This window comes from Anastrepha obliqua, chromosome 4 (genome assembly GCF_027943255.1).
Source record: "Anastrepha obliqua isolate idAnaObli1 chromosome 4, idAnaObli1_1.0, whole genome shotgun sequence".
Classification (NCBI taxonomy): domain Eukaryota; kingdom Metazoa; phylum Arthropoda; class Insecta; order Diptera; family Tephritidae; genus Anastrepha; species Anastrepha obliqua.
Window position 1 is genome coordinate 69,696,959 of NC_072895.1, and position 25,104 is coordinate 69,722,062.

Genomic DNA, 25,104 nt, shown 5'->3' on the forward strand with positions numbered 1-25,104 from the left:
TCGAGCAATGACGCAGTGGTGAATATTGCTCGATAACCTTGATGTTGCTTTCACATGAAAATTGTTCGTCAAGCTAATAGAGTCTAAACAAAGCGGCAGAAAAGCGTCGAATCAAAGACTCTTGCTATTCATCTAACTGTTGCTTATGATATTATAAATATTATAAAATAATAATAAGAACAATAATAAAATAACGATAATAATATAGTAATTAAAATAATTTTAGATATACAAAGTATACTTTTCCAGTCGAAGGAAACCACACACGAGTTTAATAAACTAATCGTTCGTGAGTGAGCTGAAAGCGATTCATTTATCTTCTGATTCTATTTCCTATTTGCATTAAAATATTGAACTACGAGCATTCAAATATTATCAGAAAATCGTATATCATTTTATTACTTCATAAATCGAATTATATATAAATGCCGCCCTCAACTGCATATATAATTCCAACACTCTCAATTTGTAGTACGTACTTAAAAACTTCTTTAATTTACAAAAGCAATTTTCTCTCTAAAACGGTCTTATTTATGGCTTCAACGCATATACAACTTCAAGCTAACAATAAATCTATTGTCCGCCAAAGCTGGCATCCCTGCTCTTTCAAGCTAAATAAATAAATAACAAAATATGACAAATAAAATAGCATCCTCAGCATCACAGCCACAGTATAATTTCGCGCTTGTATGCGCACCCACATACAATCAAACCCTGCAATAAATTAGAGTGGCAAGCGTGTAACTGGTACATATTAGAATGATACTAGCCTTAAAGTAATTAATGTTGACTAGTTTCGAGTGTAATGTGACTAGCGCGAGTCACACATTGTGATCAATCTAAGCCTTCACCCTCACAAATTAACTCAAGTAGTGAAGTCCCTTGTCAATTTTAAGTGTCAATACTTGTTTTGAGCGTCATAGTAGGCGCATCAAATGTAAAATTGCCAACCTTTCCGTCGATATGTGCGAAAGGCTGGTGGAAAAATGGCTCCAAGTCGATTCTTCCACGCTGCAAACGGGATTGCGCTTTTCGTATGCATAATAGGAAATTCTGTGTTTAACTTAAAAAAAAAAAAAAAAAACTAGCTCGTTTTGCGTTTTATTATATTTTATTTTATTTATCTTTATATAAATTTTGTCTCCTCTTATTGTAAGCCCCTACAAATTTATATAGTTTACGCATACTTTTCTTGGTAGTTGCTTGACCAGGCTCTTCCATGAATTTGTGGTGTGTGTTTGATGGAATCCTATAAATGAAAGGAGCTACTGTTTTATGTTGCCTCTGAGGGGTAAATGAAACACTTTTTTATGGCAGCAAAGCACTGGAAGATACGCTTCGCCGAGGCGTATAGAAAAAAAAAATACCAGTCTAACGGTTAGACGCGATAGAAGTGAAACCTTCCGTAAAACAAACTGAGAGAGAATGAGGCGAAAGCAGCATTAGGAGCGGGATAATTATAGGTTCATTATAATATTGCTATAAAGTTCATATTTTATTTTCTTCATTTTATTATTATTCATCCTCAATGTTTTCAATTTCAACAAATGATACGAGTGGCTTATGATAGATAAAATATGATACAAATGCTTTGGTTTCGATGTTGTCAACATATTTTTGAAATAACGCGTCAATGGTTGTTTTTGATCGTGTTGTCGATTCAGTGCGATTGTTACACATTTTTAAATTGAATGTTGTATTGAGAACGCCAATCAAAGGAACCGCTGTGTCCAATACAAAATTTACGTTAAAATCGCCACTTAAAATCATTGGAACTTTATCGTAATCTTTTCTAAGTATCCGCGATACTTCTGGTGTATACTTTATTAAATTTTCGTGAATGAATTCCGTGATGCTATTTATTAATTTTTTTTCTGTCGATATTCACGACACTTTTCTGCATTATTTTTCGGCATAATTGCGGTAAATATTTAAAAATGAAAATATTTACGAATATAAAAATTCACACGCGGTTGCTATTATGAGCGTCCCCAGCAAAACCTGCGTGACCGAAACTCTAACACAATTACATTTTTTTGAATGTTACAAACACATATGCACGCAGGTTTTGCTGGGGCGTGACCGAAACTCTAACACAATTACACATATGCACTCGTATTTGTTTGAAAATCGACTTTTTTTTTGGTTCTCCGTGACCTTTGGAAAATGTGTAAACAGTAAGCAAACTTTGTTCATATATTTTTCCTCATTTTTGCATCAGTAAAATTAAACAAACGCCGTAGCCGAATGGGTTGGTGCGTGACTACTATTCAGAATTCACAGAGAGAACGTCAGTTCGAATCTCGCTGAAAACACCAAAATTAAGGAAAACTATTTTTCTAATAGCGCTCACCCCTCAGCAGGCAATGGCAAAACACCGAGTGTATTTCTGCCATGAAAAAAAGCTCCTCATAAACATATCATAAAATAAAATAAAATAACTGTATAAAAAATTTTTTTTTCTTGTGATTCGAACCAAGAATTTTGGATCGGAAGCTCACATTGCTAGCCATGCTGTCGGCGCTGGCCTAAAAGTTATTTAGTTCGTCGCTACGTTTATATGTAATATTCGTAGCCAAGAGTGTCGCTTTTTTCGTTTCACTTTTTCTCAAATCACTCCCAACGATTCTAAAGAAGTTTTCACTTCAAAAATGTCCATTTTACTTCATTTGGTAATAATCTTTCATATTCATAGTACAATGCAGATTCCATCGCGCTTAACTTTCAAATCGACTCACAATGTTCCCATGTATCACGTGTTTTTCGCATGTGTAGCCCATTACTAGTCTTTTTGTGACAGCGCCTGCCTGTTTACTGTCGGGTATTAACGCATTTGTATATGTGTGAATGAGTGCTAGTATATTTTTATAGCGCAAATACTTGTGAGCCAGTCTATCTTCACACATATACATACATATAGTACATCTTCTATCTATCTAAACGTCCATCCGTCTGTTGCGAGCAAACTGTCAAGTCGCATAGGGCTTAGGTGATGGCGACAGCAAACAAGCGTCGACCGAGCAGTTTATTACACAACCGCAGCTCGAACGCCTGTACGACGAGTACATGTTGTGGTCGATGGGTGCAAGTACTCGTATTTACTATGCTAAGAAATGAGCATTTCTTCATTTAATAATATATGCTCGTAAGATCCAGCAGTTGCGTTCACAATTAAGTGCTAAGTGTTGTGGATTTAATTAAAAAGTTTCGTGTAGTGAGTGAACGGTTCCAATGACGACACGACTACAAACTGTTGCACATTCATATTTTCAAAAGTAAGAACGTAAACGTGAGCAAAAAGTTACTACGCTAAAGCCAACTAATGGCCCGCAAAGTAGTCGTGTAATCGAAATAATAAAATTGTTAGCGCGAAATCGTCAATCAAGTGCAAAAGTCGTATGATTTACTCGCGTTCTCTCACTTCCTCTAACCGCCATGGTTATTGTGGATTCACCACGTGCCGCACAAAAATATCTGCGTCGCGTCTCTAAAGATTTCTCAACGGTGCGTCGTTTCAGTTCAGCGCGTGTACCACATTCACCTACCACTCCCCCACTTTCGAGTACTTCACATCTCTCTCCAGATGCTCGGCCATCAGCCGTTGATGGCGACAATGTCAATGGCATTGCGATTGATAAATCCGAATCCTTTCGCGGCATACGGCGACGGCAATTTTCGCGCAAACGGTCCTCCGTCTCATCGACACTCACGCGTGTGCTCATACTTAATGTGCGCGATTTGTTGAAAGTGTCCGATATGCAGGAGCAGCAAAGTGAGGTATGTGACTGTGTTCATCCTTTTTACCCATTACTCACAATCACATCAATTGCCGTTTCATGGAAGAAGTGTTCACGGGGAGTGTAATTATGATGCGATGGCAGCGTATCTTTCGTTGGTAGTATGCGCTACTGGAAAAATGGCTGCACCTCTTTGCTATTTCTGTTTATTTTTGCATTTCTCGCAATTTCTCAATTACCACTCAGCTGGTGGTTGTGTTTTCATTGGCGTTATCTCAGTTGGTCGGCTTGTTTACTTTACTGCTCCTTGAGTTGAGCTGCAGCTACTTATTTTGCAGTGATATCCAGTGTAATGCTTGTTCTTGATTGAGTTGTGCTTTTTTGTTGTTTACTATTAGCCACTCTCTTCAAAAGTTGTTCTCCCACAGCTGTGGGTCATTTCTACGCGTATCTGTTGTTGCTCTGTGCAGTTAGTGTATGAAATGCAGATTGCCTTTAGTAAAGTGCTGAAACTGGCTCTTTTAAAGAAATTTTAATAAGTCATTAGTGACAAATTGATGCTCGTTAGGAAAGTTGAAGTATTTGTGTATTGATTGACTGCCGTAGATGTGTGGGTTTATGAGCAAATCCTCGCATGCATTTTAGCCGTGAAAGAGCTTCTCATATAAGCCAATTGCCATGTACGAAGACGATGAAACTTTGAGCCCATCCTGAACACCACAAATTCAAGCCAATCGTGGCTATGGGTGTAATAAAACCAAAACTAAACATAGGCAATTACATATAAACTATGTCTCCTTGACATCCCAACCCAGTCCAACCCAGCTCTAATACACCTTCTGCTTGAATGTAGCGCTATAGCGCGAATAAAGTTAAGACATCTCGTCAAATTACAGCCAGAAGAAAGGCACGTACTCTGCTCGATATTAAGTTTAGTAAGGAAATTGGGTTTGGATGAAGTATTGTGATGAATAGTGGGTGCAAGGGACCATGAGGTCGAAGTGCGAGCTTCAAATCACATCCTTCTCTCTATCTAGTACAAATCAAAGTGCGCATTCTAAGATAGTGGAGTTTGGCACAAAGCGTCTCCGCTTGGATTGGTCGCAGAAACGACAAGAGTCAGTGGACCATATCCCGATCCTATGTAGATGTAGATATCCCAATCCTATTCTGGCTTTTAATACCAGAGCGCGAAGTGGTCGTACAACATACTTTATAATAACTGCTTAGAAATGCACGAGTTCTCAAATTATTTTGAAATTGTTATACATTAGCAAATACTATTTGTACAAATTGTTAGGTCCATTTTTATACAAAATAATTTGGATATTAATTTTGTATTTCGTTTTATGCAGGTTTTAATATTTTTAATACTAGTAAATGATTCCCACAAAACAATTACCCAAACCCTTTTTTTATTTCGATGTACGAAAACTGACCAATTATCTTACTTCAACAACAAATATCTAATTATTCATCTAAGCATAACGCAATAAAGTATCACTTTTTTTTTGGTATCCTTTGCTAACAAATTTTTACGGGCTGTACATAATAAAAATGCAATTAATTTGTGTTGTTTTCGTTATAAAAATGAAATAAAAAATAATAAAAAAGAAGAAATTTGACTTACAGCATTTTTAATACACTCTTACGCAAATATTTTTACCTTGCTGAATTTTTTATGTGGACATGAGTAAGTTTACAAGCCTGTGCTAGCAACTCTTTCCTTTTGTGTTTGTTTTATTAAATTTTCCCTCACTTCAATGCACAATCATGTACCATTAAACACGGCTACAACCACTTGCACATTAAAGGTACTCGCACAGGACAAAGTAAATATAGAAAAAGGAAATGAAAGAAAAATAATAACAAAACGAAAAACAAATGAAGGTTATTATTTATCAGTTATTTTTCTAGCCATACAAAATAAAATATCAGTTTGGAAAATATATTAATAAAATTTAATGAGTTTGAACGAAAAATTTGATGTGAGATTTATTAAAAAAGGAGTTAAAATTAATTTAAAATAAATAAATTAATTAAAGTACAATAAAATGGAAAATTAAATAAAATAAAATCAAAAATTCAAATAGAATAAAAAAAAGAAATAAATAAAATATAATATTATATAATTATCTAATTAAAAAAAATACCAGTCTAACGGTTAGACGCGATAGAAGTGAAACCTTCCGTAAAACAAACTGAGAGAGAATGAGACGAAAGCAGCATAAGGAGTGGGATAATTATAGGTTCATTATAATATTGCTATAAAGTTCATATTTTATTTTCTTCATTTTATTATTATTCATCCTCAATGTTTTCAATTTCAACAAATGATACGAGTGGCTTATGATAGCTAAAATATGATACAAATGCTTTGGTTTCGATGTTGTCAACATATTTTTGAAATACCGCGTCAATTGTTATTTTTGATCGTGTTGTCGATTCAGTGCGATTGTTACACATTTTTAAATTGAATGTTGTATTGAGAAAGTCAATTAAAGGAACCGCTGTGTCCAGTGCAAAATTTACGTTAAAATCGCCACTTAAAATCATTGGAACTTTATCGTAATCTTTTCTAAGTATCCGCGTTACTTCTGGTGTATACTTTATTAAATTTTCGTGAATGAATTCCACAAAACAATTACCCAAACCCTTTTTTTATTTCGATGTACGAAAACTGACCAATTATCTTACTTCAACAACAAATATCTAATTATTCATCTAAGCATAACGCAATAAAGTATCACTTTTTTTTTGGTATCCTTTGCTAACAAATTTTTACGGGCTGTACATAATAAAAATGCAATTAATTTGTGTTGTTTTCGTTATAAAAATGAAATAAAAAATAATAAAAAAGAAGAAATTTGACTTACAGCATTTTTAATACACTCTTACGCAAATATTTTTACCTTGCTGAATTTTTTATGTGGACATGAGTAAGTTTACAAGCCTGTGCTAGCAACTCTTTCCTTTTGTGTTTGTTTTATTAAATTTTCCCTCACTTCAATGCACAATCATGTACCATTAAACACGGCTACAACCACTTGCACATTAAAGGTACTCGCACAGGACAAAGTAAATATAGAAAAAGGAAATGAAAGAAAAATAATAACAAAACGAAAAACAAATGAAGGTTATTATTTATCAGTTATTTTTCTAGCCATACAAAATAAAATATCAGTTTGGAAAATATATTAATAAAATTTAATGAGTTTGAACGAAAAATTTGATGTGAGATTTATTAAAAAAGGAGTTAAAATTAATTTAAAATAAATAAATTAATTAAAGTACAATAAAATGGAAAATTAAATAAAATAAAATCAAAAATTCAAATAGAATAAAAAAAAGAAATAAATAAAATATAATATTATATAATTATCTAATTAAAAAAAATACCAGTCTAACGGTTAGACGCGATAGAAGTGAAACCTTCCGTAAAACAAACTGAGAGAGAATGAGACGAAAGCAGCATAAGGAGTGGGATAATTATAGGTTCATTATAATATTGCTATAAAGTTCATATTTTATTTTCTTCATTTTATTATTATTCATCCTCAATGTTTTCAATTTCAACAAATGATACGAGTGGCTTATGATAGCTAAAATATGATACAAATGCTTTGGTTTCGATGTTGTCAACATATTTTTGAAATACCGCGTCAATTGTTATTTTTGATCGTGTTGTCGATTCAGTGCGATTGTTACACATTTTTAAATTGAATGTTGTATTGAGAAAGTCAATTAAAGGAACCGCTGTGTCCAGTGCAAAATTTACGTTAAAATCGCCACTTAAAATCATTGGAACTTTATCGTAATCTTTTCTAAGTATCCGCGTTACTTCTGGTGTATACTTTATTAAATTTTCGTGAATGAATTCCGTGATGCTATTTATTGATTGATTCGGTGAAATATATTATAAATTGCCACAATTAAAACTGTTTTTCCATTGCTCAATCTGGTTTCGCATTCACATATTTCTCCCACCTTAGAGAGCTGAACCGACAGTGATTCTAGTTGCTGTGCATTCAGATCTATCTGTGGAGTTACAATACGAGCACCGTCATTTTGATTGTAGTATATTGCAACACCGCCTGCAATTGCGGTAAATATTTAAAAATGAAAATATTTTCGAATATAAAAATACAGACGCAATACAGCACACGCGGTTGCTATTATGAGCGTCGTAACGCGTATATTACACAGACGTACTAACATACACACAAACATTCGTAGGACACTTGGTCTAAGCAAGTATTAGGTAGTGTAGTGTAGGTATACATAATGCCTTCTCGCTCACCGTGGCTCCGTAATACGCAGGCGCGCACACATATGTACTAGCATACATACAAACATACATACGTATGACGCTTGAACTAAACACCAAAGCAAGTAAAAGTGTAGTATACATACTACAATACTCACTATACTAGCGTGGCGCAGCAGTACGCAGCCACACACATATACGTATATCAACATATAACGCTTCTTGGTGTCGCTTTTTTGTTTCATCGAATCTCAAATCACTCCCAATGGTTTTAAAGAAGTTTTCACTTCAAAAAATATTTAAATGGAAATAAATTCCAGTGGAATAAAGTGAAAATAAATTTATGTGTAACAGAATAAATTAAATTCAAAGAAAATTCAATAAATCAAAATGCAACCAAAAAAAAATGTTATATAAAAAAATATAACATAGCGTAAGATAACAAAACATAGAAGAGCAAAACATAACAAACAACGGAATGTAACAAAACATAGTAGCATAAAACATATCAAACAATGTACAATAACAAAAAAGCATAGAATGACGAGACATAACCGAAGGTGACAAAACATGGCGGAGTAAAGCATAATAAACAACGTAACGAGAAAGCAGAGCATAAAAAGACATAACATGGCGGACATAGACATAACAAAGAACCTAACATAAAAAATGGCATAAAATAAATAACAGGACGTATTAGAATATAACAAAACATAATAAGGCATATCAAAGCAAAACTTTAAAACACATTAGATAATGTACATGATCATAACATATCATAACGTATGATAAAATTTAATTTGTTTCTAACATCTTTTTATCTCTTCGCACCAATCAAAATTAATCAATCCAATTTTCTTTTTGAACAACGTTTTTACTAAATAAATAATTTGAGTGATGAAAATCTTGATTTCGAACTACAGCCGCCTAGTTTCCAAGTGTGAAATATGATTGACGTATGACGCCATTTGCCTTTATTATAAATCCTCCGATAGGGTGATTAATTTTGCACTAGGTGTAAAACTTGGGCTAACCGCCAGCTTGTTAACGTGAGTTATTTGAGTTTGTATCGGCACTATCCAATTTTTCGAAAAAATTTATTTACAGCAAGTTCAATTTGCAAAGTAGAAGGAATGTCATCCCGATGTGTTGTGTACTAAATTAAAAATGTTTTAAACCTTAAGTTCCTTAAGTTAGCTAATGGAGCATTTAAAGGTTTTTAAGTTCAAATTTTTGTAAACGCAGGCTTTTTCGTTTTATATTAAGAATTCAATAAGAATCGAATTTAATCTAAATCAGCTTAAAAACAAAAACGAGCCCACACTTTAGAGACCTATATAATCTAAGTAGTTACCGAGCCAACAGGCAGTGCTTTAAGCCCTAATGCTAATCCTTTCTTATAAATTGCAAATAACCTTCGATCATCTTAGGAGTTGTTTTACCAGAACAAGACTAGTGACTGCTTGCTCGTTGTGATTTTGATAACAATCTACTTTTAAAGGATTTCAAACAGTTTTGATATTTAGCGCGCCTATATCCAAGACAGATAATTCGTGATGCATCCAGCTTTCAGTTTATTTCTTAATACCTCAAATGCAATTGTGTAGTTTTGTTACGAGTAGAGGTATTCTAGTTAAGACATATTTTAATTAAAGCCTTTGTCTTTTTTAAAAAGTTTCTTGAGGGTTTTATATAGTAACACTTACATGCACGCTCGCCCTCTACGTAGCAGATATATGTATATCTAGTCACCCTTTTTTATGCGATGGCTAACGCCAACATATTTTTCTAAGCATTCAATTCAAGATTTGAATAAAAACTTGTTAAACATTATTTAAATAGAAAACGCTTGTGTTACAAACTGAAAATAAAAGTAAATATGTATGTAATAAAATTGTATGAACACCTTCTAATTTACTTCGTAACCCTGCACCGAAAAAATGTGAGCATGTCTTTACTTTATTCACTGCATTTGGGTTGTTATTGGGTTAGTGAAAGCGTAACTTACTTACTTACAGTCTGTGTCAGAAGAAAAGAACCGGATTTTTTCTTGTAACTGCAAGATATATTTCGTTCTGCTTTTTGCTGCGTAATAGTCACACTCAAGGGCTACCACGCCAGTGCTAACTCAGGTTAGTGTCGTTCGAAACTTTCCCGTAAACGCAACCAAACGAAAATGAGTGAGAAGTATCCGAAGCGTTTCGGGGCGGTATTTTTATGCATTCATTCGCAACGGCCGAAAGTATCTTACACGGCGGCTGCAAATAAAAAAAAGTTGTTGTGATGTGGAATCAGCGGTATAAATTGTACAAAAATGTTGATGATATTTCCGAGTGCGGCTTGAAGCGAGTGACGCCCAACTTTTTAAGTGGGACCATTCTTTGCGAGCACGCACAATTCTTGCTAAAAAGGGAATAGATGTGGGTATCAACACCGTCGAACGACGACTGAAGGAACATATCCTACCGTCCCACATCGTCAAAACCACTACTCTCAGAAAAACACATTGTGAAACAACAAAACAAGAAAATGGACACCAACCCCATTGTAGATGTGTGGGGAATTATGAAAACGCATCTTGTCGAAAAGATAGTCCACGATTTAAAGCAACTCGGGTATCAAGTTCGCAAAATCTGGTCCTCGTTGCAACGAGCTACGCAGAAAAGCTTCAAAACAGGCCGAAAAGATGTCAGGCTATACTCGACAACGATGGAGACTACACAGCTTATTGAGTAATTGCGACACGTAGTTTTGTAAAAAAAACTATTTTAAAATATATATCTTTTATACTTCATGAATAATTGCGGTTCCTTGTTTTTGACACAGACTGTAAGTCCAGATAAAATTCGATCAAGACACATACTACTCTGTTCACAATAATAGCAGCGATCTTTCCGGTTACAGTTCAAAATCCACGCATAATAATACTATTCATTTTGTGTTTAATTTTTTTCTTAAGAAAATATTGTTCACTCTCCTACAAAAATGATATAATTCAAAGTTTCAAACCTTCTATAAATTAAAAAAAAATTGTATGGTATATTTCTAACCTTCCAATTAAAATTGTCGGTATGCATTTTTGTAGCTCATTGAATTTTAGTATACTAAGGTGCAAAATGGAAGACCCAAAAATTGCTTTGAGTTTTATAGTGCCAGAATTTTTTTTACATGCAGAAAATCCACAAACCGCCAGCACAAAAAGATTGTCGCCAATCAGAGGAATTTTTAAGGCACTTTAAATTTGTACAAAATTATACCAAAATTTTATTTTAAAAATTCTTATTCAAAAGTTTTACAATTTGAAGAAAATTTATACATTTTTTTGTAAATTTTTGTACAAAGCTTTAAATTTTGTTAAGGCTGCTGCTATTAAATAAAAAATGCAGCTTCATTTTTAATTGCGTGCCTAAAAATAGGCAACAATATGAGTGTAGCTAACGATAATGTTAGCACATGAAAATTTTGGTTCACTATGCTTTGCATCTTTTAAGCACAGCTATACATTTTTGAAATAATTTTTGAAAATGAATATTTGCCGCTTTACGCTTACGCTTTGACGTACTCAATCAATTAGGTATTGTAATCAACAAATCACACATAATTGGCAAGAAATATCACTTTTTACCACCTATCACCAATTTTAATTTTAAATTAGCTTTGCTGTTAATTTTGTAACATTTTTTTGAATTGCATTTTTTATTAATTGCATTTTCTATGTAAATCTTTTAATTTTAACTTTTTAATTTACATTTTTTTCTCAAGTAAATTAAGTTTTTCCGCCATTAAAGCCATACTTTCTTGCTGCGACTCTCAAATACCTTCACTACTTCACTATCTGTTTCCTTTGTGAATTTTGTTGTTTTCTTTGTATTTTTCTCTATTATTGTTGTTTTATCTACATATTGTGCTTTTCTTTTCGTATTGTTGGTAATTGTGTGAAACTAAAAAATAAAAAAAATTTGTAAAGAAAAAAAGTGGAAAAAAACTAGAAAAAAAGTATAAAAAAAAATATAAAAAATAAATATAAATATTATGTTATAGATATGAAAACAATTTTTTAGCGTGTTTCAACTGTCTGAACGTAATGTGAAAAAAATACGAAAGAATGATTGTAATAACAGTAACACTTATTTTTCACTTCAAACGCAAAGTATTACAAATATAAACCTTACTAATTTCTCTTTCTTTCTTCACAACTTCTCTTTTGAATTGATTTAAAATTATTTCTACATAAACCTGTTCCCCTGCATTTGATGACACCAACGCGCATTATGATCGACAGCATACACCTCGCAGCTGGATTGAGACCAATTTCCAAAAGAGAGAATGCATCAAATTCATACCATGCCCCAAAGATGAGACCAAGTGAGTATAAAAAAGCGAATAAATATAAAAAATTAAGTGGCGAGAAATCTCAACTTAGTTTAAGGTCATATTTTATTGCTAAGCACTAGCGATGCCGCATCCTGGTGGCATCCGGTTACACGTACAATAATTGATAAGTTGTTGACATGCTTACTTAGAGCTTTGCCATAAAAAAGTTGGAGGTTGAACAGTAGTCGTTGGCTTAGTGCGAAACAGTGTTGAGCGATGTAGATATGTGCGTATATCCTGCGAGCGATTATTTAGTTGCCACTCGCGGCCGACCTTCCTGTTAGTGCATACCATTCCCAGCAACTTGTTTCAAATACCTCTTACACACTCTCCGAGTCTACCCTCGTCATCTACTTGTATATTTTGATGTCTTTTGCTTCGCACACTTTCACAAACTTCATTTATTTCCTCAAAATCTCCCGTTAGGTGTAGATTAATTGGTTTTACTAAACTTAATGCAATTTAATTAGCCAGCTTTAAAAGTATATGTGTCTGTATTTGTCAGTGTCCTTCACTTTACGTACATCTGCTCACGTATGTGTGATAGTTCTCTCAAGCAAATTCATTATAACCTCCTCTTAATGAACACAAATTGTGGTAATTTTAAATATTTCATTTTAATTAGTTTACCAAATTTTGGTTAAGTTAGTAGTACAATGACTAAGATGGATATTTCACTGAGTAAAGCTTATGTGCTTTAAATGTGTATGTGCGAGTACGATTCATGCATTATATATGTACTTGTTGCTCTAAAACGATTCCTCTCCCACAGGTGGTAATCCATCTCCATTTACTTTCTGGCAAGTGCAGTGCAAAAAACCTTTTAAGTAAATTTAGGTATACCTGCCTTTAATATGATAGCTGCTGCTGGTGGAAGCAGTTCTACACTTATGCTAGAATTAAAGACCCTCTGCTACACATTTTGATAGGTTTATCATTTTTTCATGAGCCGTCTAGTGGTTTTGATAAATGTCGCCAGGGCACTTTAAGTACACTTACGACCAATTAGAAAAGCTGGCCTAGTACCAGCCTGTTTTGGCGCAGTGCATGAGGTTCTATAGGCCTTGCAAGCAGTTGCGTTCTCTTCTTCTTAGTTCTTAGACTTCCTACAGCTAAAAAAGGTGAGAACGTAAAAGTGGGGTCTGTGGTTCAAGGCAACGATCAAGGCGATTAGCGAATTGCGGTTATTTAGGACGTCCAATTGAACCAAAGCCAATGTTAGAGGCTATCCTGGTGGGGGCAGTCGAATACATCAAGGTTTTTATTCGCAAAGCTCATGAAAGCCGTTGGTGCAGTACTGAGACCTGCAAAACAACCCACTTATTCCTGAAAGCGTGATGCTGATAGCATAGTGTGAGCTATCAGCCCTGATAAGACTGGTTTCGGTCACAGTCAATGGGAACGACATATGGCCACCATAGGCAGCATCGACAATCTACTTAGTACATCTGGCTTGGCGGACGAGGATGGTAAGAGCATTTTTTTCTGCGGCTGTCCGGCTTTCGCCAGCCTTAGATGACATATTTTGGGGTCAGATATTATATATTGAAAATGTACGGGCCACAATCTTTTTCTGATTGCTAACTGCTAAAAGTCTTAGAGAAATTTTGTGGAAAACTAAAGAATTCCTACTCCACATGCCTCTTCTATCTTCTAAGTCCTGTGTATAGAGCTTAAGTGCGGTGGACAATATTGCCTGAGTGCTTGGAAAATTTCCTGCCATCTGAATTCCATTCCACTCTATTCCTACAGTATCTTCGTTAGTAGTATACTAAGAGTGGCGGCGTATTGGAATGCAACTCGAACAGTTATGGGGGTCCTATTATGAAATTTGCAAAGATTACTAGGCATAATCTCAACAATAAAAAATTAAAAAAAAATCTGAGGGGGTGTTTCCGAAAAATGACAAAATCACCTCCAAATTTTTTTTAAGTACAATATTTTTTCATAAACATTTTAAACAAAAATATAATATTTTTTTCTGAAATTATTTTGTTGTTTATAAGTACTTGTTATACTAAGTTATACAATAACCGCAGATAATTCACTTAAGGGGGAAGTCTACTGTGACAAGGGAAAAAACAGGCTTATTTTCCGGATTTTATTTCTAACAAAATATTGCTCGTACATAAAATCTATTTAAACTCTTATCTTTATTATGTATTTAAGTTTTTGAAAAAAAAATTTTAAGTCAAAATATTCAAAATGGCCGCTGTGGCACTTCTGCAAGCGCAGGTCCGCTTTTCTTAGGTGCCTAAACGGTGTACATGAAATCTTACGTTTCGGTGATCTAAAACAAAAAAACAAAATATTGTTATCATATACATAGTATTGACTCTCGTCTGACGTAGGATTATGTCGATAAAAAATTTTGGCGTTGAAAAAAAAATTCTTGAAATTTTTTTCTTTTTTTTTGCCTAAAATTGATGTTACTATTGTTTATAACAATTTAACAAATAACGATATCAAAAAAATCCTATGTCAGACGAGAGACACTATTACAGAGAATATATAATTAAATTTTTAAGCTGATTCATTTATCAGAACTCGAGATATCGTGTACACCGTATAGAAAAGCGGACCTGCGCTTGCAGAAGTGCCACAGCGGCCATTTTGAATATTTTGACTTAAAATTTTTTTTTCAAAAACTTAAATATATAATAAAGATAAGAGTTTAAATAGATTTTATGTACGAGCAATATTTTGTTAGAAATAAAATCCGGAAAATAAGCCTGTTTTTTCCCTTGTCACAGTAGACTTCCCCCTTAAAAACAGTATATATACTCGTATATGTACAGTTTTAAGGCGTCTCCGAACGGCAGATAGTTCTTGTAAGAAGCTTTTTCAGGTAGACATAAACTGGGAGGTTTGCCATTGCCTATTAGAAAATCTTTCTTTTATCATTTTGGTGGAGATTCGAACCTACGCACTCCCGAATCGGGTAAAAGGGTAAAAAATTCGTTTATGCAGCCACTTTGCACTCTGTATTTTTGCAAATACATACTATATTTTGTGATTCTCATTTATTTTGCGGTTGCAAAAATATAAGATAGATGCAAAGTTTGTAAAAAATTCAATATTTCATGCTCCATGGCAGTTGGCCAAGGAGTTGTAGCTTATAGATTTATTTTGGCTGAAACATTTGCGTTCACAAAGTTGCTGCCAAAAATTAGTTAAGCACATAAATATATTCCCAAAACTGTCTAAGTTAGGCGTTCCAAGACAGCGCGCCATTAAATTAGCTGGTTTGCAATAATTTGCAACGCTTTACTGCTTCGCATCTCCTTCAAATAAATTTTATAGTCCACTCTATAAAGTTACTGAAATATTATACAATTTATCTAATATATTTATTTCATTAAAAACAACATTAATGGGCAATCAGGCAATCATGCGCCAAATATAAAATGTAAATTCATTTACGTAGCACTTAAAGCAGTGCAAAAGGCGCAGAAATAATTACGTATACGCCCCATGGACGAGTTCGATACAAATTTGTTTAATAGAGAGGAATGAAATTGCTGTTGGGATTATGACATGATTTAATTGAAAATGTGCATGTGTGGCGTTGACAGCCAAAATATGTCAGCAACAACAATGAATAAACTTGCAATTGTGTTGGTCGTAGTTCGTGAACAGCTGTGCGCTACTGTGGTGACAATTAATTGAGTTTAACACATAACACGCAATGCAGCTGTAGTTAATTACATAAACAATACGCACAGGCAATAAATGTTTCTTAACTTTTTCTATATTTTTGTAATATGTATATAATTTTTTTTGTTATTTTTTTAAATTTGTTTTTTGTTTTTATAGATTTTTCACCTGGTTCACCGTGAATGTGTTTAATTTGTATTTAAAATGAGCTGCTTGTTTTAAAAAAAGTCTGCACAAAAGCTTGTCACTACTTCGCAATCGTTCTTGTTTCATTATGTAATATCACAACCATACAACTGCCCATATTGCGGCGCCTTTTTCACGACTACCGTGAACAGTGTTGTTAGCAAGCTCTTAAAACACTTTGTTTTTTTGGCGTTCAATATAAAAATGTTGACAGTGTCAAATTGCAAACCCATAGGAGCTAACAGGCTTTACTGAAATGACTGATAACATATTATAACTGGTAAAATGTGTGCCAGAAATAGAGTGGGCAGTATAGAATCGATACCTTTTTCTTGTAATTGTTTTCAAAAGTTCATATTTATAGTTTAACTCGTAATTGCCCTCTCTCTTTGACGTTTCCTTGACAATCACTCTGAGCCCTTATAACATGCATTTTATTTAGGAGAGCTAAAATAAATGTGTAATAAATTTTACCAAATAACAAAAGACAAGAAAACTTAAAAAAATAAAATGTCGGTTGCCTCATTATATTCGATCAAAATTTTCGCTAATGAATACGAAAAACAAATTCGCTATTTTTTTCAAGGTATTAACACACCAAAAATAGCAAATCTAAGTTTTTGTGATTTCTTGATAATTCATTTATGACTTCGCTTGTGCTGATTGCAAAGCCTCGATGCATTGATAGGTCAGTTGTACCATTGAAGCGATCCGGGAGTCACAAATTTACAATATAAAACAAATATGACTTTTGAATTAAATCAGGCAACTGAGATCATATGAGAGGGCGTATCCAGCGGATTTAACTATTTGATTGTGTTTCCTTAGCGAGTATTTATCCGTTTGAAATAAAAGAATATTCATTCAGTACTACACTTTAATACGAAACAAATATTCTCTTTACCTTTCTAACACCTCTAGAGCAGCCTGCAGCTCAACCTCATGTTGGGAAGCTGTCATAGCTGCATGGGTTTGTGCTTGACAATCATCTTGGTTCCGGGTTAAACAAGCATTGTGCATCTGAAATACCATATAATAGAAAAGGATTTTCTTGGCAGATAATGACAAACCTCTGTAGAGCAGCTTAGTTTCTCATAAAAATCATATACAACATAAAACTTTATAGACTTAATTAGAAGAATTGAAAAATGTTTATGCTTATTTTCATTTTAATTTTAATTTTTTTTTTTATTTTTTGTGTTAATTTCTTTAATTGACTTTCAACATTTTTATTTGTTTTTAACCGTATTTGGTTAACTATAACAGTATTGTGAGATAGCCTTAGGCGCCATCCTTTGAATCATTTTAAAATGTTCTGACGCATTCTTATTTATTATTATTTTATTTTATCTTAAGAATTTTTTTGATAAAATTTTGCGATGATGTGATGAAATTGTGTGAAGAGAAATCGAGATAAGGATTTTTTCTGTACTTTCTGATAAAAACTTAAAAAGAAATTCGACAAAATTTTCTAACAATTTCGATTGGCCCGCGCCGTGGCTTCTCGTTACGTGCGTTCAAGATCAAAATTCAAGAAAGCTTTTATTTAAATATTATTACAAAAAACCAAAATCAAATATTTCAATTCGATTAATAATGATTAAAATATTTACAAATAAGAATGGTCGATGTTTGTATATTTTTATGTTTTGTTTACCGGAAAATACGAAAAAAACGTATGGAAAACATAATTAGAAATTAGACTGAAAGAAAAACGAATAGTCAGCCACGGGTACTGTAACTTGCTCATACGCCCGGGATGTACCCAAATATGAGAATCACATTGAGAGCTCTACTTTCTACTCTCCATCTACTATCGATACTCATATCCTGCTGTAAGATTTACACAATTCACGTGACTTCATGCCCTCCTGATGTTAATTTCCTCTATCTTGCCTGCCAGCTTTGTTTGTCATTGTTGACTTTGATTTGCCACATTTGTTATTTCCTAGACTAATTGATTTGTTTGATTTGCTGCCACAGAAATATAAACGTAAGTTCAATGGTAGTCGTGTGCCGCAAATAGATGTGAGTACAAAATGATTGAAATCAATTTGCAAATGTTTGACCAGGATCTGTTTGATATATAATGCAATTTGCAATAGAAAGTTTGGAAATTTATTTATTTTGTTATCCACAATAGAGTTGTCAGCTGTCGTGCTTACAAAATTAGTTGCGGAAGCACACACACATATGCATGTGTAGTAGATACCCTTCGGTAAATTGATATGTTTGTGGACTAGCGCGTATTGAGTACCTTTTGGGGTAAATCGCCGTTACTGATTTTGGCAGTTGGAGATTCCATGTACCTGATAGCGTATACTTACTTGCTCTTTCTTATAGGTGGTGTTTTTGCAGAAGTACTGAAAAATATTCTTGACTATTATCTCCAAGGAAGTAGTATTGTGGATGAAATTGTTATAAAATCCACTTTTTTCCGCTTAGAGGAGTGTTTTTTATTAGACGTGAATCTTTCGATAAATATGTTTTCCAAGTCGAAGTAAGCACACAAAAACATACACAAATGATAGAAATAGTACAAAAACAAAATCTACACGAATTTTTGTTTTACAAAAACAAAATACATGTGAATTTTGTTTTTGCTTTTGGCTTTCAGATTGTAAAACAAGGGGATTATTTCTCATCCAGATAAATTCGCTTTTGCGGAAATAGTTTATCTTTAAAGAGTTGTTGTTGATTGTATTTTGCAAAGTGGATGAAAATATCTGAACATTTGTAACAGCCAATAGATCATACCGGGGTTGTTCGCAAAATTTCTGAGAAATTCGATGTGGTACAGGAATATATTACCAAATATACGAGTAATTTGTGGGTTGGGTGGAAGTCTATCCACAAAACTGTTTTCAAGCGCTTCTTCAGTTATAATTTATTCCATCTGGAGTGCATGGGTCAGACGTTTTTGGTTCTCTTCGTCAAAACCAACATTTTGGGTGCAAATCGACTCCAATAAGACCATTACTCAATTGGAATAAAATTTGAATGACCCAATTAACTTAAGAAATGAGTAGCCTAACCCAAGGTATTGATTTCGTGTACGTACTTCTTGTTTTGGCAAATTAAGTGACTGATCTATAAGCTTGAGTTCAGATCACTGTAGTCATCGACTCACCCAATTCATAAAGAGTACACTTAAATGCGAAACAATACCTATCGAGCGGCTACCGTATCCGAATGGGTGGGTTCGTGACTACAGTTCGGAAGACGTAGACTTAACAAATTAAAAAAAAAAATATATATCAAGATTTCCAAATTTTTACTTAGCATTTTTATAGAGTTTCTAAGAATTGTTCTGAGTATTGAGTTTTAAAATTTAATGAGTTTGAAGTCGCTCGTGAATTGAGTTGATATTTGAAATTTTTTTCGCTGAGTTGTTGCGCATTTCCTTCCACATAAAAGACTTCCGAATATGTGGGTTATCTTTATTCTACAAACTTAAATTACACTACAATACATATAGTTGGAAAACACATCTCTATTTTGGGCAGCGCCCTCAGTCTGGTCCATTCGCGAATATTTTTCAGCCAGGACATCTGCTTCCGTGGTATGCCACGCTTTTCTTCAATTTTGCCTTCGATTATTATTTGGAGTAGCTCATATGTTGCGCCCGAAATATGCCGTTTTGCGGCGTTTGATAGTTACAAGCAACTTTCGCCTTTTTGAAATTTTCTTAGAATTACTACGTTTGTGATATGAGTCTAGTTTAGGGAGCCTTAAGTAAGCGGCGATATCACCACATCTCGAAGCCTTCTATTTGATACATTGCTGTTTCTTTCAGAGATCATTTTGATGTATTTAAAAAAAGTGACAGTCTCGATTCGTTACCTAATTTATTTACCCGAATTCCAATCGCTATTTAACCGGCGTTTTAAATATTTCAAACAGACTACACTCCATATCGGCTGATACTGACTTTGTCGGATACTGACTTTGTTATCTGCTACGAATCAGGAACTTAGTAAAGTTCTGAGTAAATGTTAAATAATAATTGGGATTGTACGTCCTTGTTCTCCTCGATTTATTCCGATTTGTGACATTATTGACGCATACCTCGGCTATTTGGGGTCAGTGCAGATTTTTGATACAGCGAACATATTTTCCATCAATATTTAATTTTTCCATTAATATGCAGTGCTGGACATTATCAAAAGCATTTGCGTAAACTACAAAGCACACGAATACGCCCTAATTGCACAATAATTAGTTCGCTCAATAATACCTATCTTGTACGCATGCCGTTTCTAAAGCTGAACTGTGCACGACCCATTGGTGATTCACATTTCGTGTAGATTCTGTCAAGAATAACTTAGAGAAATAGTATGTATAACAATATTAGTAAACAGGCTAATGAGTTCTTCAGTATACTTATATTTTCCACGCCGATTACGTTCAATACTTCCACTCAGATTGTGTGAGCGGACAGCTTTAGTACATAGATGTGAATGATTTTATTGCCTTTACAATTTCAGCACTTGCTATTGGTGGACCCGTCTGTTACGGACGTATTGAAGTTGGATTCAAACTTGGTCTTATATATATATAATTGGCGCGTACACCCTTTTTGGGTGTTTGGCCGAGCTCCTCCGCCTATTTGTAGCGTGCGTCTTGATGTTGTTCCACAAATGGAGGGACCTACAGTTTCAAGCCGACTCCGAACGGCAAATATTTTTTATGAGGAGCTTTTTCATGGCAGAAATACTCTCGGAGGTTTGCCATTGCCTGCCGAGGGGCGACCGCTATTACAAAAATGTTTTTCTTAATTTTGGTGTTTCACCGAGATTCGAAACTACGTCCTCTCTGTGCATTCCGAATGGTAGTAAAGCACCAACCCATTCGGCTAAGGCGGCCTTGCTTTGTCAAAAAATAGTTCTTGAATGTAACTTTCCCAAATTCCTTCCTTATCTTCTGGGTTCTTGGCATTTTGGTCAGTGTCATTCGTTAAAACAAACGAATTTTTACACACCGGATGTGGCCTTAATTTTCAATTAATTTTAATTTTTCTGTCATCATGTAGGCTCTGTAATCTCCCTATTTCAGAACATTGCTAAATTATACTTTAATTTTTGTATCTAAAAGTTTATGCATCTGTACATGCAACCAAAAAAAAAAATTATCATAATACATCAATGGTATCATTTTGAGGGCAGGTGGACTTCTTGGTCACATACGTTCAACCTAAAATAAAAAAAAAGTATAAAAAAACTAAATTTAAATTAAGTGATCTTAGTGGAATACCCGATATACGAGTACAAATATCCCAAAGTCATTTATTTCGAGCATCCCTTATCTTGTTTTTATAACATTTCAAGGCGCATAAAGGTCACAAGATTGTCAACTTTTACTTTTGCTGGCACTTAGTAAAATGTTAGCATGTGTTGGTATACACACACATATGCACATACTTTTCTTTTATTTGTTTTACTTTTCCTTAAAAGTTTTATTCTGCAACTTTTAATAAATCTATTTATAACTTTTTCCATTTCCTTACAGATGTTGTTGCGGTCAGGCACGTCAAACGCATCAAACTATACCGGGCATCGAAAGTGGTACGTCCGGTGACACTTGGCTGCCACAGAAACACACACGAGCACAACCCACCGACGCATATGGTACGATCGAGTTTCAAGGAGGTGCACATCCGACCAAAGCGCAGGTAATAGCAACAAAGGACATATGTGTTCTGGAAGTATGCATATAGACATACAGGTATATCTTAATATAATAGGTAAATCAAATACTGCAATACATATATAAGAGCATTCGTATATATATATGCTTGCAATAGTAAACTGACATCACTTGATGGCGTCTTACCTGATATCAATATAGGAATGCACACATTCACCTCTACAACATGAGAGTGTGTTTGCTTGTGTGACTATACTTCGACAAGTGAAACTTTAGCAACACATTAACCCTCAGGTCGCAAACAGTTGTATGTGCTCAGGAAACTAAACGCTAGCGAATGAGAAAGACCCTGCCGGGAAAGTCACAGATCCACACGTTCATAACTGATGCTTGTGTGGGCAAATTAGACGCAGTCAGCCGTTTATTTTTTGGTTTCCATTCGTATTTACAAAATGGTTTAAACTACATTGCTTTGAAATGTTCATCTCTCGTCTGGGAATTTTCGATAAAAGAAAATGTTTTCTGATGATTTCACGTTCCATAGAAAACATATTCGGCTTTCAGTTCTTAGGTGGGAAGAACTGCATCTATGTGCAATGTGTCACGTACGTTGTTTACTTTGGTCTTCACTAATTGAAACCCATTTAAATTCCTATCAATGCGCTTGTCACCTGCTTTGCTACACCGTATAACAGTAAAAATTATCCAGGAACAATTTCATATGCACGTGGAAATATATATTTTATATCCATGGTAGTCGTGCATACTCAATTTTTCATTTTCTCATCAATTTAATTTTTGAATTCAAAGTTTCAAAGGACTACAGTTTTAAAATATGGTTTTAAATACTCATGCTCACTCTATGACATCGATATATGTACATATCAAATTACATAAAATGGATCCAGGTACGAAACAAAAATGTTTGTTAGTACGATTATATGTATATATATAATTGGTGCTTACACCCCCTTTGGGTGTTTAGCCGAGCTCCTCCTCCTTTTTGTGGCGTGTGTCTTGTTATTGTTTCTTAAATAGAGGGGTCTACAGTTTTAAGCCGACTCCGAACTGCAGATATTTTTATGAATGGCTTTTTCATGGCAGAAATACACTCGGAGGCTTGCCATTGCCTCCCGAGGGGCGACCGCTATTAGAAAAAACATTTTTCTATTTTCAAAACGGTGGGCAGAAAGTTGGATATCGACCTCAGTAGAAAATCAGCCACAACAATGATATGAAATGTATGCATTATATTCTACAGGAATGTACAACAATTTATATGTAATATCCTTAAATATTAAAATATATTTATGTATCAATGTATATACATATGTAAACTTTAATCTATAGATATGTATCCTAATTGTGTAAAGAAAAACGGGCAAAGCCTATAAAAAAGATAAAGAAGAAGAAGAGTTTCACGGAGATTCGAACCTACGTACTCCGAGTTCGGAATGGTAGTCACGCACCAACCCTTTCGGCTACGGCGGCCGCCTAGGACGAATACATGGTCCGCCATATAACTTTATGGAATTAAAAATGCTATAAAAAAGAAACTACTCAATATTTTTCCAAACTGTTTTTTTATTTTGAAGTACAATCCTTCCGGTTAATGATGGAATACAACTTCATTCATTCCGAACCAATTGGACTTTGTACGGCGTCATACCAAGGTCTTTACGCAAAATTCGTCTCAATGATGTCTCCGAAATGTCCAATTGTTGAGAACGACGGTGAACTGATGTTCCTGGTGATTCAATATTTTCGGGTGTACGCACGGTTTTTGGTCGGTCACGGGTTGGTTGGTCAATAAGCAACCCAGTTTCTCTTACTTTTTTCGCAAAGTCACGCACATATGCTTCATTCGGTGCTTTTCTTCTTCCCATTGCCGTACGTAATTTTCGTACACACTCTGCAACATTACCATGATTTTCAAAGTAATGTCGCAATATTTCCCAGCGTTCTTTGAGCGTATACACAACCATTTTCGTTCAGCGGAAGAATAAAACTAATTTTCTGTCAAATCAGATGACAGCTAAGTGTTACCATTCTTCAAATAATACCTAGTTCAAATCCGTAACGATAGATGGCGGGCCCTGTATTATAATGTTCCTTGAAAAATGTGCTCTTTATAATCTACTTGATTGGTATATTCTTACATATTTATTAAACTTTACATTACTCTTAGCGAATGATCTGCAAAACGTCAAGTATGTTGTCTGAGGCGACTCTTTTGATTGCCGCCTTTAAAATCAAAACCATTGTATGTATTAGTACATTCTGCAGTGCAGAAGCCGTTTAAAACAGACAGGTTGCGCTCTTGGTCTGATTCCTATTTGGAACAAATGGTTCGTAAATGGCTATAAGTCGTTCGCTAGTTTCAGGAAAAGGAAAAGTAGAGATTGTAGATTGTGATATAGTAATATCGTCATAAAATCGTGGTAATGTACAGGGTACTGCACTTAAATGTTACTATTTCTATCTATCTCACATTGGCACTTCCTGTTCCGTAAAGTATATTGACGGAAAAGTAGCGCCTCTTGTCCCTTTCGTCAATTCCCTTGTGGGCAGTGTGAGTTTAATTCTAATATCTATAGTTAGCTTAAAAAAAATATAGCTGGCTCACGTATTGCAAAAGCTTAAATGAGGGACCCCATAGTTCCTCTAGATCTAATTCTGATTCTTGTTGAAGGTATTGATAATAAGTATCACTGCTTTTATAAGGCGAAATATATCCAACCATTTAACCACACCTCACCCATACCCACCTTAACTCACGTCATTTATTTAGAAGATCCTTGATTTTCACTGAACTTCCAACTCATTAAAAAATTGTCTACCTAAAACGATAAATCTACATCTGTATAGAGCAGGATAATGACACAAAATGTGCGGGATTGTCTCTTCCTTTTGTCATCATAACAATGTCTGCAGAAGTCATGTGTTTGCACACCCATCCTCTGGACGTGCCTGCCGATTGAGTAATGCCCAGCTATACCTGAAATCATTGTGCTGAGACTGTGCCTAGTTTGGCTAGCAGATATTCTGTGCGTAGCATTAAGAGTCGGTCACAATTATCGGGCGATTCTGTATGTGGCTTCACTACACCATTTTTTTTTCGCTGCTCGTATAATTTCCTGCAAGATAAGTAGCTTCATGTACTGTATGTACTTATCAGCCAATTTAGTATCCTGTTTTGCTAGCTCATCGGCCCTGCAGTTACCCGCAATGGCGCAA

General features: G+C 34.5%; 1 protein-coding gene across 9 annotated transcripts in view; it reads left to right on the forward strand.

The window, feature by feature from the left end:
- LOC129246503 (transient receptor potential cation channel trpm) overlaps positions 1-25,104 on the forward strand; it is a 209,069-nt gene that overhangs the window by 51,121 nt on the left and 132,844 nt on the right. For 5 of the 9 annotated variants that reach the window (XM_054885381.1, XM_054885377.1, XM_054885378.1 and 2 more), the window contains 2 exons: positions 12,287-12,369; positions 21,730-21,892. In XM_054885381.1, the coding sequence (XP_054741356.1) occupies positions 12,287-12,369; positions 21,730-21,892 (246 nt within the window). Of the gene's footprint in view, positions 1-3,078; positions 3,778-12,286; positions 12,370-21,729; positions 21,893-25,104 lie in introns of those variants that run through there. The other 4 variants (XM_054885374.1, XM_054885375.1, XM_054885373.1 and 1 more) reach the window with 3 other exon arrangements.